This window comes from Prinia subflava, chromosome 5 (genome assembly GCF_021018805.1).
Source record: "Prinia subflava isolate CZ2003 ecotype Zambia chromosome 5, Cam_Psub_1.2, whole genome shotgun sequence".
Taxonomy (NCBI): domain Eukaryota; kingdom Metazoa; phylum Chordata; class Aves; order Passeriformes; family Cisticolidae; genus Prinia; species Prinia subflava.
The window spans coordinates 62,402,360-62,416,542 of NC_086251.1; the positions used below are offsets into that span (position 1 = coordinate 62,402,360).

The 14,183-nt window shown below is 48.4% G+C and overlaps 1 protein-coding gene across 1 annotated transcript in view; it reads left to right on the forward strand.

The window, feature by feature from the left end:
- The window catches only part of MDGA2 (MAM domain containing glycosylphosphatidylinositol anchor 2), a 216,659-nt gene that overhangs the window by 123,592 nt on the left and 78,884 nt on the right, over nucleotides 1-14,183 (forward strand). Inside the window, exon 8 of the mRNA XM_063399182.1 lies at nucleotides 9,117-9,446. Coding sequence (XP_063255252.1) covers nucleotides 9,117-9,446 — 330 coding nt within the window. The remainder of the gene's footprint in view (nucleotides 1-9,116; nucleotides 9,447-14,183) is intronic.

Consider the following 14,183-nt stretch of genomic DNA (forward strand, 5'->3'; position numbering starts at 1 on the left):
TGATCTATTAGAGATGATCTATTAGTGATGATCTATTAGAGGTGATCTATTAGTGATGATCTGTTAGAGGTGATCTATTAGAGGTGATCTGTTAGAGGTGATCTATTAGTGATGATCCGTTAGAGGTGATCTGTTAGAGGTGATCTATTAGTGATGATCTGTTAGTGATGATCTGTTAGAGGTGATCTATTAGTGATGATCTATTAGAGGTGATCTGTTAGAGGTGATCTGTTAGAGGTGATCTATTAGTGATGATCTATTAGAGGTGATCTGTTAGAGGTGATCTGTTAGAGGTGATCTATTCCCAACCCCCAGTTTCCTCCGGAGCCGCCGTTCCCGTAGAACCTTTCCCTCCGAAAGCCGCTAAAAGAGGAACCACGCTGAGTTTCTGCCCCTTTGATCTCGCCTTCATCTCCCGAACGGATCAGGTTCGGAGCAAGTTGTAAACTGAAATTCTCACCATTCAAAGGAACCCAAACCTCCCCCTCCTTCAAAAGAGCAGCTCCGAAGGAGCTGGGAGCTAATTAAGCCTCGCACGCGGAAAAAACAGGAATGGAAAAAAAAAACTCAAATAAATCCTTTTCTTTGCAAAATTAGCAGCGGTTTCTAAAAGCAGAGACAAAACCTGAAGTCTCTCCGTGGGATTTGCATTTAAATTGGAAGTGGGAATGCATCTGGCCTTGGAAGTGCCAAATAATTACTTGATATTTAAAAGTTTGGAGATGCTTGAGGAGAAGACGTTTGACATCTTAATTGTTCGGGGAGCTGCTGGAAGTTTGGGATTTCAAAAACTTCCATCTCCGGCGGTGTTGACAGGAGCAGAACGAGCTCGTGCTGGAATGTTGGGAACGTGGGGCTTTTTTTAGCAGGAGTTTGCTTCCAGCCTGTCTCTGAGTGTGAAGGGAACGGTTGGGAAGAGGCATTTTCTGTTATCCCAGAGTCTTCTCCTCATGGCTTGGGAAGTTGTGGGATTATCCCTTTCCTGACCCAGAGATGGGGCTCCTGAGAGGGGTTTTACAGACTTTTATTCCATTTTCAGTCCCATGAGGAGGGTGGGGCGGCACAGATGTTACAATTCCTGCCATCACCATCAGAACCCAAACTATTCCCTAATTCCAGTCCATTACAGGCGTGTCTTGGCCCAGCAGCTTTTCCACACCGTGTGTCAATGCCTCAAAGCCAATCCTCTGGATCACCCCGCGGGTCCTGCTGCAGTGCCCCTCTCACAGCTCTGTTCCCCAGAGCACCTGCTCTGTTTAAAGGCCAATCTGAGACTTGTTCCAGTTCCATTTCTCTCTCAGCAATGTCCATCCCACCCCGTGGCCTTTCTCAGCCAGCATTTCTTATCCCAGAGTTTGCACAGAGATGCACAAGGCTGTGTGAGCCTTCTGCCAGGCTTTGGGAATTCCCTACAAATCCATTTCCCTCTGGAAGCATTGGAAGGGGCTGCTCAGGGGTGGGATGGAGTCACAATCCCTGGAAGTGCGCCCAAAATGTGTGGATGAGGACAAGGCCTGGTGGTGACCACAGAGGGGGTGGACATGGTGATCTCAGAGGACTTCTCCCAGCTGAACAATTCCATGATTCTGAATGCCCAGTTTAAGGAATTTGAATTTTGAGAGTGGGCCAAGTTGGAGTGTCGTCCCTAAAAACTCGGACTATTTAGTTCATGACTCCATTTTTAAATGTTTTTTTCAATTATTTTAGATTTCCTTCCAACCCAGACTGGTCCTTGTGACTGGAATTGCATCCAGGTCTGGGCTTCTCAGGGCAGGGAAGGTGGGGATGTGTTGGAGGAAGCCACGGAGCTGCCCCGAGGGCTGGAGCTGCTCCAAGAGCTGGGAATGTTCCCCTGGAGAGGAGAAGGCTCCAGGGAGAGCTCAGAACCCCTGCCAGGGCCTGAAGGGGCTCCAGGAGAGCTGGAGAGGGACTGGGGACAAGGGCTGGAGGGACAGGACACAGGGAATGGCTTCCACTGCCAGAGGACAGGGCTGGATGGGAGATTGGGAATTGGGAATTCCTGGCTGGGCTGGAATTGCCAGAGCAGCTGTGGCTGCCCCTGGATCCCTGGCAGTGCCCAAGGCCAGGTTGGACACTGGGGCTGGAGCAGCCTGGGACAGTGGGAGGTCGCAGTGATGGGATTAGATGGGATTTATGGACTATTCCAACCCAAATCATCCCAGAATTCCATGCTACAGTTTGATTATGCCGAGCTGATATCTACAAACTCCATTATTTGGGGTGTGGTTTGGCTCTTCTATTCATAATTAAGTTTTACAATTAAGCCAGAAATCTGTCATTTCCTCTCTGTTGTTTCCCTCTCCAATATTTTCCTGGTCCATGACAGCAAATGCCAATTTTTGGCAACAACAAGTCCGAGTTTTTCCTGCTCTCTATCCACAGAATAATGTCAAAATGTATTTTCATGTGAAGAATGAAGTTAATTGACCACACTGGGATAATCACCAGTGACAAAGATCCTTTGGACAGTTGTTAAACTGTTTGGATAATGGAGTTTGAGGGAATCCTGGAGAATGTTGGAGGCAGACCCCAGTTTGTTGCCCACAGCCAAATTAAACAAAGATTTGGTGTCTCTTCGGAGACAAAACTTGGATTCAGGATTTGGATAAAAACCTGGATTTTCCTTCTCTTGATTTGATAGCAGTGGACAAGTCACTGCCGAGACAGCAGGGAAGGATTTCTGTGGGGTTTTATTCAGCGGGAATGAGGGTTTGGGGCAGTAAACGGATCCATTTAGGCCGGAATTCCAGATTAAAATAAACATGGACTGCAGGGCTGTTCCCATGTGGGGTACTGGAGCAGATTTTGTTGTTTCATCCATTATCACATCATTCCAGGATGGTTTGGCCAGGCTGGATGGACCTTGGAGCAACCTGGGATAGTGGAAGGTGTCCTTGCCGATGGCTGGGGGTGGTATGATCCTTTAAGTCTATTCCAGCCCAATCAATCATGGAATTCTGGGATCTTTGGCCAATTCCTTGCTGCATCTCTGCAGTCCATTATCCCTAAAAATTAGGTGGAGAATCTTTCCCAGGATCACAGACTTTTTTTTCTCATACGTTGGAAGGAAACAGGAAGGGATCAGGAACTCCTGGATAACCAGGAAAGGTTTCCTGGCCCCTCTGACCCAGCTCTCAGCGAGACCCAGGAGATCACAGAATTCCCAGCGATTTTGGAGGGTCCTGGAAGTGAGGTGTGGCTGGGCATGGAGGTATTGGCAGATGGGAAATTTCCCGTTCTGGGTGCTCAGGAGCAGGGGCCAGGATGGATTCTGAGCTCTCCAAGCCTCCAACACCTGCCCCGAGGGCTCCACATCTCCTCTTGCTCACCGTGAACAGCTCAAAACAAAATCGCTGAAAAAAGTGAAGGGGAACATCCAAACCAACTCCAAACCTCCTCTGGGGAGGGCACAGAAGGTGCCCTGGGGGGGTTCTGGCTGCTCAGTGAAGGTTAAAATCATAAATTTGGGGTTTTGCTGCTCCATGGCCCTGTTGGCACGGGATAAACACGGACAGAGCCATCAGCAACCACGAATCCGAGCATTCCCCGTGTCCTGCATCCGCTTGGGAAGCAGCCAGGGGTCTGTAATTGTCCTGCCAAAGCCTAAAAACGGTGCAGAAAATGGAGCAGAACTCGATGTATTTAGTGGTGGTGTTTGAGCCACTGGAAATTGGGGAGGCAGAAACGTTCTGAGGCATTAAAGGAAAATTTGGGGTTGATCAGGGAGGGGGTGGGGGAAAAAAACCCAACTGAACCTGACAAATGCAAATAGGCCTTGCTTGAGATCCTGAACTGCATTTTATTACTTTGAAAATATAATTAGTGAGGGAGGGCAGGGACTGTTTGTGAGGAGTCTGAGGACAAAAGTTGTTTCATCTCGGGTCGTTTGATCACATCCTCATTTTTTGGGGCCTCTTTGGCGTGAGGCTGGCGCTTTGCTGAGCCTCAAGGAACAGTTACAGATTTATTTGCACATTTGCTGCTCCTTCGGAGCGCCGCGTGCCGGTGACATTCCCAAAAATCTGCTGGGAAGGGTCTGCAGCAGCTTCGCCCACATTTTGCTGGTTGATCAGAGAATCCTGGAATGGTTTGGGCGGGAAGGGACTTTAGAGATGATTCCAGATGATTCCATCCACCCCTGCCATGGCAGGGACACCCCCCACTGTCCCAGGCTGCTCCAGCCCCAGTGTCCAACCTGGCCTTGGGCACTGCCAGGGATCCAGGGGCAGCCACAGCTGCTCTGGCAATTCCAGGAATTCCCAATTCCCAATCTCCCATTAAACCTCTTTTCACTTATAACCTTTCCCCCTTGTCTCTGCCTAAGGAGTAAAAACCCCTTAACTTTTAATTTTTCTCTTATTTCTGCATCTCACCCCATGGAAACTTCTCAGTTTTGCCTGAGATGTGATTGGTAACACAAAATCCGTGGCATGGCTCTGTTTTCTTGGCATTCTGGAATGCCCTCCTGGAAATCCCCTCCTGGCAACGGAGGTCCAGGAATCCACAGATGAGGAAAATCCAAGCTGCTGTTTTATGGGATTGCTGGATGGAGGGAATGATAGAAAAGCTCCTTTTCCTTCACCTGCTGGGTTTGTATCAAGCTCAGCTCAGGTGCTCCCAACGTGGTGGAAATCAGGAAGGTCTGAAGGGATTTTGGAGACCTCATCCAGAGTCATGGAATGGTTTGGGTTGGAAGAACCTTAAAGACCACCCAGTCCCTTTCTGCTTGCAAGAAGCAGCTTTGACCCAAACTTTGTGGTTCTGCCCCTTTTCTTACCTTGGAATTGTTGCTTTTCCACAAAGGAAAGTTACCCTGACTTCCCTGCCAGGCTTTGTTCAATTCCAGGCAGGAGAAACTGCTGAAAATTCAGAATTAAAAATAGTTTATTGAGGTTATGAGCAACTAATTTGGGCAGAAACGTCGGGCTGGTCGTGCCCATCGAGCTCTTTTTTTGGTTTTCCCCTGCCTGAAAAGGATCTGCATCAAACATTGAGGGGTTTTGTGGGTGTAAGCATTGTTTGTGCTCTTATTTCAACACAAAAAAAAAAAAAAATAACCAGCTCAGCTCGTGCCTCCGAGTTTAGTTCTGTGGCAGTTTCCAACTGGTTCATCCTCGTGATTCCAGCTCGGTGGTGCTGATTCCTGGGAATTGGCTGAGCCCTTCCCAAGGGAAGGAGAGCTGCTCGGTAAAGAGAAGTGCAAAAAAAAAATTCCATCTTGATTAAAGCCATGAAACTTCCCTAAGTAAATATCAGTGAATGAATAATGTAAATAAATTCAATAATAAATGAATAAATAAAATCTACAAGTTGGATACTTTAGGATGTGGTTAGAACTAAGGAGCAACATCCGAAATTATGCTTTTCCTAGGAAAAAAGCCCAAATTTTCCATTTTCTCCTTAAAAATGTTGCCTTCCTCAATGGAAGGAGCCTCTCCTACCCTGTGGGGCTGAGGGCAAATAGCTCAAGTTTAGGCTTTTTTCCCCTTGCAATTTGAAAAGACAAACAAACAAACAAATAAATAAATAACTAAATAAATATTAATTATTTTCCCAGTTCTGGAAATGTTAATTCTCTTCCAGGTGGTGGGAGTGCTCGTTCAGCATGGAAGTTGGAAGTCCCAAAGAGTTGCATTGTTCAAGGAGGTACTGAGTTACCAAAATTGAGTTGGAACTAGCGAAATTGAGTCTGAATTACCAAAACTGAGTATGAATTAGCAAAATTGAGGTTTTTTTGAATTAACAAATTTGAGTCCCAATAAACAAAGTTGGGTCTGAATTTTCACCACTCGTGGATGGAGCAGACTGGGATTTTTTACTATGTCCAAAGTATGGAATCTCTAGAACCTTCCAGGGCCTGAGGGGGCTCCAGGAGAGCTGGAGAGGGACTGGGGACACAGAGGGACAGGACACAGGGAATGGCTCCCACTGCCAGAGGGCAGGGATGGATGGGAGATTGGGAATTGGGAATTCCTGGCTGGGCTGGAATTGCCAGAGCAGCTGTGGCTGCCCCTGGATCCCTGGCAGTGCCCAAGGCCAGGCTGGACACTGGGGCTGGAGCAGCCTGGGACAGTGGGAGGGAGGTGTCCCTGCCATGGCAGGGGTGGCACTGGGTGGGGTTTGAGGTCTCTCCCCACCCAAACCATCGTGGAATTCTGTGAAATGGATCCGGGACAGAGGGAATAGGGAGAGGAACCCAGGGAACTGGGAAACATCTCAGTAGGAATCGCCATAAATCGTGAATATCAATATTTGTCTTCAGTCCTTCCACCCAGCCTGGGGATTTGTAGAATTTCTAACCAATATTTTTGGTTTGGGACCATCCACATGGAAAAAAAGCTTGGATAAAGCTACAGACATCCTTTGGCAGACCTCTATAAGGAATAAAAGGGATTTTAGGATTGTGTCAGGAGCATTTTATATTAATTTCATAAAAAATCTGTGCCCTTGAAAGGTTTAAGTGGCTGATGTTGGAGCTTTCTCCTAAAAATCAGGATCATCCCAACCCTCAGATCTGTGATTTCATTGGGGGTGGGGTTTGGGAGGGTTTTAGGTTCATTTAAAGAGAATGGAGGTGAGTGAGATGCAGGAATATTTCCCTCTTGGAGACTGAGGACAGAATGCCAGGATAGGATGCTCCTTTACGAGGAAGATGGTGGGAAATGAGGTTTTCCAGAGTTGCTGTGTCCCTGTCTAGGTTTTCCCTCAAAAAATTCCCATCTGAAACCCTGAGATTCCCTTATCTCTGGTCAGAGGCTGAGAATTAATTGGATTTGTACTGGAGGCTTGGATAGTCTTGGATGCAGGAGAGATTCCAGGTGGATTGGAGGTGACCCCACTGGTTGTATCAGTGATTTTAGGGAGTCATTTCCCTTCTTGTGGTGCCCTGACAGGACAGGGATGAGGAAAAGCCTGGAAATCCCTCCAGAGATGGAAAACAATCCCTGAAATCTCAGGAATTCTTTTGGCTGGCAGCAGCTCAGCCCAATTAATGTGCTGGGACTTCCTGTTTTCCATTGTGGAGGTGACAGCACTTCAGGGCTGCGTTATCCATGATGGAATTTAATCAGGATTTGGGATCCTAGGAGAAGTTATCCATGGGTTTAATGTGTGCTTTGGAAGGTCCAAAGATTTGGGTCAGGGTCAGGGGTTACACCAAAAAATCCCAGAATTATTGGGGTGGGAAGAAACCTTCAAGTTCATCCTGTTTATCCCATGAGCAAGGACATCTTCCACTATCCCAGGCTGCTCCAAGGCCTGTCCCACCTGGCCGTGAGTTTTTCCAGGCCTGGAGCGTCCAGTGGCTCTCCAGGGAGGCAAAATTTCATCCTAAAAATGTGCCAGTGTTTCATCCCAAAAATCCTAAAATCATATTAAATTCCTGCCTGATACCTCACTCATTTCCACACAAAAAGATCTCAGCTCGTGCCCCGGGGTTTAATCCTGTGCCACTTTCCAGCTGCTTCATCCTCGTGGTTCCAAGTTGGTGCCGTGCAGATTCCCGGGAATAAAACCAAACCCTACGGCTGCAGCCCCTTAAAAAAATCGCATTTAGGCCCCCAGCGAGGCCAAATTTCGACTTCATTGTGTTGTAGAGGTGTCACGACATGCAGAATGACACAGTATCGAGTTCTCAGCAGGCTCAGAAGGTTCTTTATTATGGCCCCATGCTGTCTTTTTTATGGTTTTTACAAACCTCAAGGATAACTTTTAATTGTTTAACAGCTTTCTTGTTAATTATTCTATTGGTTAGTAAAAGACATTTTACTTGTCTATCAAATCTATCTATTCTGGGATTGTTTACATATTTTCTTTACTGATTCTCGTGGGACAAACCCCTTGTTATTACAGGTGCACTTTTTCACCCTCATAATCCATAAATGGGGTGGGGACAGAGAAATTCTTGGGGGGACCTCGCTGTTCCTCAGATGTGACCCAGAGCTGCAGCCAGGCTTTGGATTGATGGCACTGCCCCTGGAATTCTTCACCCCTGAGCAAAGGCCTGGGGCTTTTTCCCCCTCTAATTGGAGAGTGGAGAATCCCCCTAATTAGAGGGTCTAAATTTAGGCAGATCTGGAGCCGTGAATGGTGTGGGGACAGAAATTCTTGGTGGGACCTCATGGTTCCTAAATTTAGATCCATCCTTGACAATTCCCTTGTTATTACAGGTGGATTTATTTTCCACCCTCCGAACAGATCGTTGTGTTAAAGGAACTTCTCATTCTCGAAAGAGTTCCACGCGTGAACTTGGAGATTGCTTGTTGGCTGTGTCTTGGTTTGGAAAGACAGGGGTCTGTCAGGGAAAACTGGAGTTTCCCTTGGAATGCAGAATGTGAAAACCCCCTCCCTCCAAATTATTACAAGTTTGCAATTAGGAGGTTTCAAGCAAAAATATGGGAATAGGAGTAAGAGTTCTTTACTAGGAATATTAAAAAAATACAAATGCAGTAGTACAAAAAAACAAACAAGCAAACAAACGAAAGTCCTAGAAAACCCTGTCAGAGTCAGAGACACGACCTGACACCCTGTTCTTGTCAGGGTGTTTGAAGTCCAGATAAATCCTCCTGAAGTAGCAGATGTGGTTCTGTGGAGTGGAGATGATCCTGTAGAGGAAAGGGTCCAGTGCTGGAGAGATGGATCCGGTCTTCCTCCGAGAATTCAGTGTAAAACCGCCTGAATTTGTGTTTGGGATTGCTGTTTTATCCCTGTGGAAAGGCTTTGGCTGCTCCCGCTGGGTGCAGCATCTCCCAATGGGATGAGGTGATGTTATCAGTCCTGTGAGAGCCTTCAATGGCCCATTCACAGGGGATGTCCCTGGGAGGAGGATGGGTGCAGGAAGAGATAAGGAGGCCCTGCCTTATCTGCTGTTATCAGGTGTCCATTAACAGAATCCACCCTCTTCCCCCCTGGAGTTACAAGAGATAAAGAACAATATCTCCCAACCGGCTTCAACAGATGAAAATAGAATTCACATTTTTGGTTACGTTTTTGGTTACATTTTTAAACCCAGGACAGGCTTCCCTCAGAAGGAATGCCAGGCCAGCTTTCCACCCCACACTCCATGACAGAAACCTGCTCTTTTTGTTGCGTTCCAGCCTTAAAGAAGGGGCGCTTCTGGATCACGCCCGACCCGTACCACAAGGACGACAACATCCAGATTGGGCGGGAGGTGAAGATCTCGTGCCAGGTGGAGGCCATCCCCTCGGAGGAGCTGGCCTTCAGCTGGTTCAAGAACGGGCGGCCGCTGCGCAGCTCGGAGAGGATGGTGATCACCCAGACCGACCCCGACGTGTCCCCCGGCACCACCAACCTGGACATCATCGACCTCAAGTTCACCGACTTCGGCACCTACACCTGCGTGGCGTCGCTCAAGGGCGGCGGCATCTCCGACATCAGCATCGACGTCAACATCTCCAGCAGCACAGGTGAGTGTGGGGCTGGGGGATTGCACCCTCCCAGCAGCTCCTAATGTTCTTTTCCCAAGGGGAAATTTCTCAACAGAGCTTCTCTGTGGCTGTAGGACACGGAATAAGTCACGTGTGTTTCTTGGAAGGCTGTAGAGCGATTTATTCAAAACACAATTTCTTTATTTACTTTTTACAAAGGCCAATACGACTGCTGGGCAAAGTTGACACCTCTCAAACCACATTGGTTAAACTAGAGGGCTGTCAAGAGGTCCCTCCTCTAAAAAAGAATTAATACCAAGATATAGCTAAGAAAACTTCTCGTTAGCAACGCAGCACCTAGGAAAGAAATTTCACAAACCAAAACATCCCATGAAATCAGGGCTACGCTTCTTCCTAAAACAATCTTGGCAAACAACTTCTCAAAGCAGTCTTTCTCCAGGTGATGTTCTGCCTTTCTGGTTCTCAAAGAAACCATTTTAGCCGTTTCTCTAGTTTAACCAATTAGAGAAGTGTCGTTCCTATCCACCAATCGTGTGAGGTCTGTATCAGAACTCGTTATAAAAAGTAGTAAGAATTTATAGACAAAAAAGCTTTTTCTTCGCTCTTCGCCTTCTGAAATATTTGGAGTCTCTCCTCTTTTTTCATGTCCTGCAGCGACACAGGTGAGCAGGGGCTCCTTGGGGTTTGTGTGGATGGAGGCACCCCCGTGGTGGAGGAGGGAGTGTGGGGACCTCCCAGCACGTTCCAGGAGAGCTGGAGAGGGAATGTGGGTCAGGAACTGGTGACAGGATGCAGGGAATGGGTCCAAAATGAAAGAGGGGAGGTTTAGGTGGGATATTGGGAATTGGGAATTCCTGGCTGGGCTGGAATTGCCAGAGCAGCTGTGGCTGCCCCTGGATCCCTGGCAGTGCCCAAGGCCAGGTTGGACACTGGGGCTGGAGCAGCCTGGGGCAGTGGGAAGTGTTCCTGGGGTTTAGTGTCTCTTACATCCCAAACCATTCCACGATTCCATGCTTTTGCTGTCAGGAAAAGGACGGGGAGGATTCTTAGAGGAGAAGAGCCAACTTTGGAATGACGGATGAGCATTCCATGCAACCTTTGTCACCTGCCTGCCCAGGTGGAGCAAACAGTGCTCTGTGTGCACTCATGCATCCAACAACCACTGAATTCCCTGGACTTCCTTGGGAATCCTTGGGAAAACTGATGGGATTTCCTGGGAACATCCATTAGCTGGCTGTTCCTATCAGCTCATCATAATCCCTTCAGGAAATTATTATTTCTATCAATCCTTAAATTTCCTGTCCTGGAACACTCCAGAAAATCAGGAAAGCGGGAAGAGAACGTGGAATTTGAGCTCAGCCTTTTTTAGCATCCTGAAAGGAATTCTGCTCTTGGAATGACTTCATTACCCAGCCAAGTGGAAGCTGAAATAGTTGCAGTGCTTTGAAGGTCATTACTGATTCATCAAGATTCATTACTGCTCTGCTAATTAGGAACAGAAGGCCCAGGCACAAACACATTTCCCAAATGCCAGGACTTGCAGGCATTTATTAACATCCCTCTGGATGTCTGGGATGGGGGGAATTTCCTCTTCCTGGTGTTTGTACGGCTCCTCCCGGAGTCACCGAGTGGGGCAGGAGGGGCCGTGGCAAATCTTCAGGAAGGAGGAAATCCGTGGATTCTCCAGGAGGTTGGGAAGGGACGTGTGGCTCTGGAATTGCCCTTGTTTAGCAGGAGTGTTTGTTTCCCTTGACATTTCCAGCGGGAAACCCACGGATTTATGTCCTGAGTATCTTACATAAATGGACCTGAAGTAATCCCCTCGCTGCTCCCCCCATATCTCGGTAAAATAGGTCAGTGGAGAGAGGGAATCCAGACTCAAACGTGGAATATCTGCCCTGGAAAAGCCCTGTCATCCATGAAACCCACCCTGGGCAAATGTTACTGAGAGCCAGGCTGGGTTTGTCGGGAAGTGTGGGATCGTGGCGTGGAAACCTGGAGGCAGGAGATGCTAAAAAAGCAGCAAGATGTTAAAAACGCAACAAAAACCTCAGTGAAGTGAGTTTGTGGTAAGCAGAAAAAAAGAGGTGGATTGGAGGGTGTCAGCCTGTGCAAGGGGTTTTCTCTCTGCCTCAAATACTGGCTTTAAGCAGGAAGAACCAGCTTTGGGATTGGGATGGTTTGCTCTGTTCAGGGCACTGTTTTTATTCCCAAAAATCAGCATTTTCCCCTTCTGGCTCGTTCCCTTTCCCCCTTTTCTCTGGAGACATCACTGAGCAGGGAGGAGATTTGTTATTTTGGGGCATTTTCCTTTATTCCCTGGTTTTGCTGCTGTGAAATGCCACGGGAGGGTCTGGAGGATGTGCTGGTCCCTCTTTTCCTGCTGGAATCCTTCCCGTGGCCCACTCCCACCCCGTGTGGGCACAGCCAGGGGTCCCAGGTGGGAAAACATCAAATTCCTGCCCTTGGGATGAGCCTGGGGATGCGCTGAGCTCACACCACCTCAGGGTGGGAACAACCCGGAGCAGGACATGGATTTTGGATGAGCACAGGGCAGCCTGGAGGCCCCCAGATCTCATGGAATCAGGAAATCAATCATGGAATCAGGGAATCAATCATGGAATCAGGGAATCAACCATGGAATCAGGGAATCAACCATGGAATCATGGAGCTGTTTGGGTCAGAAGGGATCTTTGAGCAGGAAGGACCTGCCGCTATCCCAGGTTGTTCCAACACTTCCAGGGATAAATTTGGCTCCCCGTGAGTTCTGCTCCATCCAGGCGGGGAAGTTCTTGGAGAGCTGCTCCATGTGAGGCTCTGCAGCATGGAAAGGGCTTCCCTGTCAAGCTAATCAGCTCTCCATTAAATAATGAATTAATTAAAGCCCCGGGGCCCTGCAGCCTTGATCTGGTGGTGCCACGGGAGTCCTCTGGTCATCCTGCTCCTGCTTTGATGAGACATAAAAGAGGCCTTGATTCCAGCTCCAAATGTTTACTGGAATCACAGCCAGTTGCATAACGAGGACATGGGGTTTGGGAGGTAATTAGTGGCTAATTAAGGTATTTGTAAACCTTAAGCACCGTCCACAGCGATAGCAGGGGCCTTTGGTTGTTGCAGGAAATGGATGAGCTTGGTGAGCCCTTGGGATTTATCTTGGGAAGGAGCAGGGAGCAGAAGGGACAGGAAAAGGCCGTATTTTGTTAAAAATCTTTCTCTTTTATGGCTCTGTTTTTGTGCTTAACGTGCAGAGCTTCTCTTGCTGATTCCATCCTTGGGAGCCCCTTCCTGCCCTGCTCTGCCGCCCATTCCCCTTGGGAAATCTGATTTCTCTGGGATAAATCCGCCCTCCATGGATTGATCCAGCAGGGTTTCTGGGAGCTGGCACCCTCTGTGTGGCAGAGTCTCCTTGTTCTCCTCCAGAACCGCCTCACCCCCTGGTTCTCCCCACCCATGGGTGCTCCTCTGCACGGCTCCTGCAAAAGCTGGAATTCATTTCCCCAATTTGCTGCTGGCTCTGCATGTTCTGGGTTTTAGCTGTTCCTCTTTCCCCTGGCAAGGTGGTTTTTTAGGGCTCTGGTGCTGGGTTCCAAGCACTGACCCTGCAGTTATTTCCCTGCCTGAGCAGAATTTTTGTCCAAAAATCAGGATCATCCCAACCCTTGGGATTGGACCCAAGGCCTCACCATCACTTCAGGGCAAGAGGAAACAGCCTCAGAGGGGGTTTAAATTGGATCTTAGGGAAAATTCCTTCCCAGAAAGGATGGAAAGGGTTATCCAGGGAGGCCTTTTCCCTGGAAATGTTCAGAAAACGTGTGGATGTGGCACTTGGGGCCGTGGTGACCACGGTGCTGCTTGATGGTTTGGCTTGGTGGTCTTGGAGGACTTTTCCAATTTTAAGGATTCTGTGATTCCATAAAATCCATATTGTGTCCTCATGGGCAGTTAGGAAAACACGGAATTTCGCCTTTGGAATGGGGACCTTGCCTGAGGGGACACAGGAAAAGGAATGATGTGAAGGCACCTGTGAAATCCAGCCTGGAATTCCTGACAGGCTGCTCCCCTTCCCCATGGACCCCCTTCCAGGGGGATGAAAGGCCGTGGAAAGGGTAAAGGAAATTCTCCTAAGTTTTCTTGGCTTCAGCTGCTTTTCCAATCATTTTCCTGGATCAGCAAATCTCTCCCTGGGCTCTTCTCTCACCTCTGTGCCCCTTTCAGCAGCAGCTCCTCGGTGTTCCCAACATTTCCCCCCAAAAACCGGAGCAGCTGAGCACTTCCAGCCCTGTGGACAGGCAGAAGCAGCATAATTATCCATCAGGGCTAATTACCCCTCGCTGCCCTTCCCAGGCAGGATGATCTTGCTCAGATCTGTTTTGTGCCCCGGCTCAGGCCTGTCCTAACTCCAGCCCCATGTCAGGGCCTGAGTCATGAGCTGGGCCCAAACTGCAGCTCCCGGGCAGAGGATGATTAATCCCGGCCCCTCAGCCCTTCTCATCCATAAATATTGCACAATATTTATTGTGAACTCACAAACAACTTCATTCTCCCTCCCAGCCAGTGCAGCGTGGATCCCTCAGTATTCCTGAGCCAGGCTGGGGTTGAATTCCTTGGATAACGGGAATTCCAACAGCTCCTTGGGGAGATCTCCAGTTTGGATGATTTCTCAATGTGCTGCTCAAACGCTCCTTTGCTGTGCCTGATCCTGATTATTGGGATGAATCCATGTGGAACAGCCTGGCCATGTTATCCCGGGGTTTT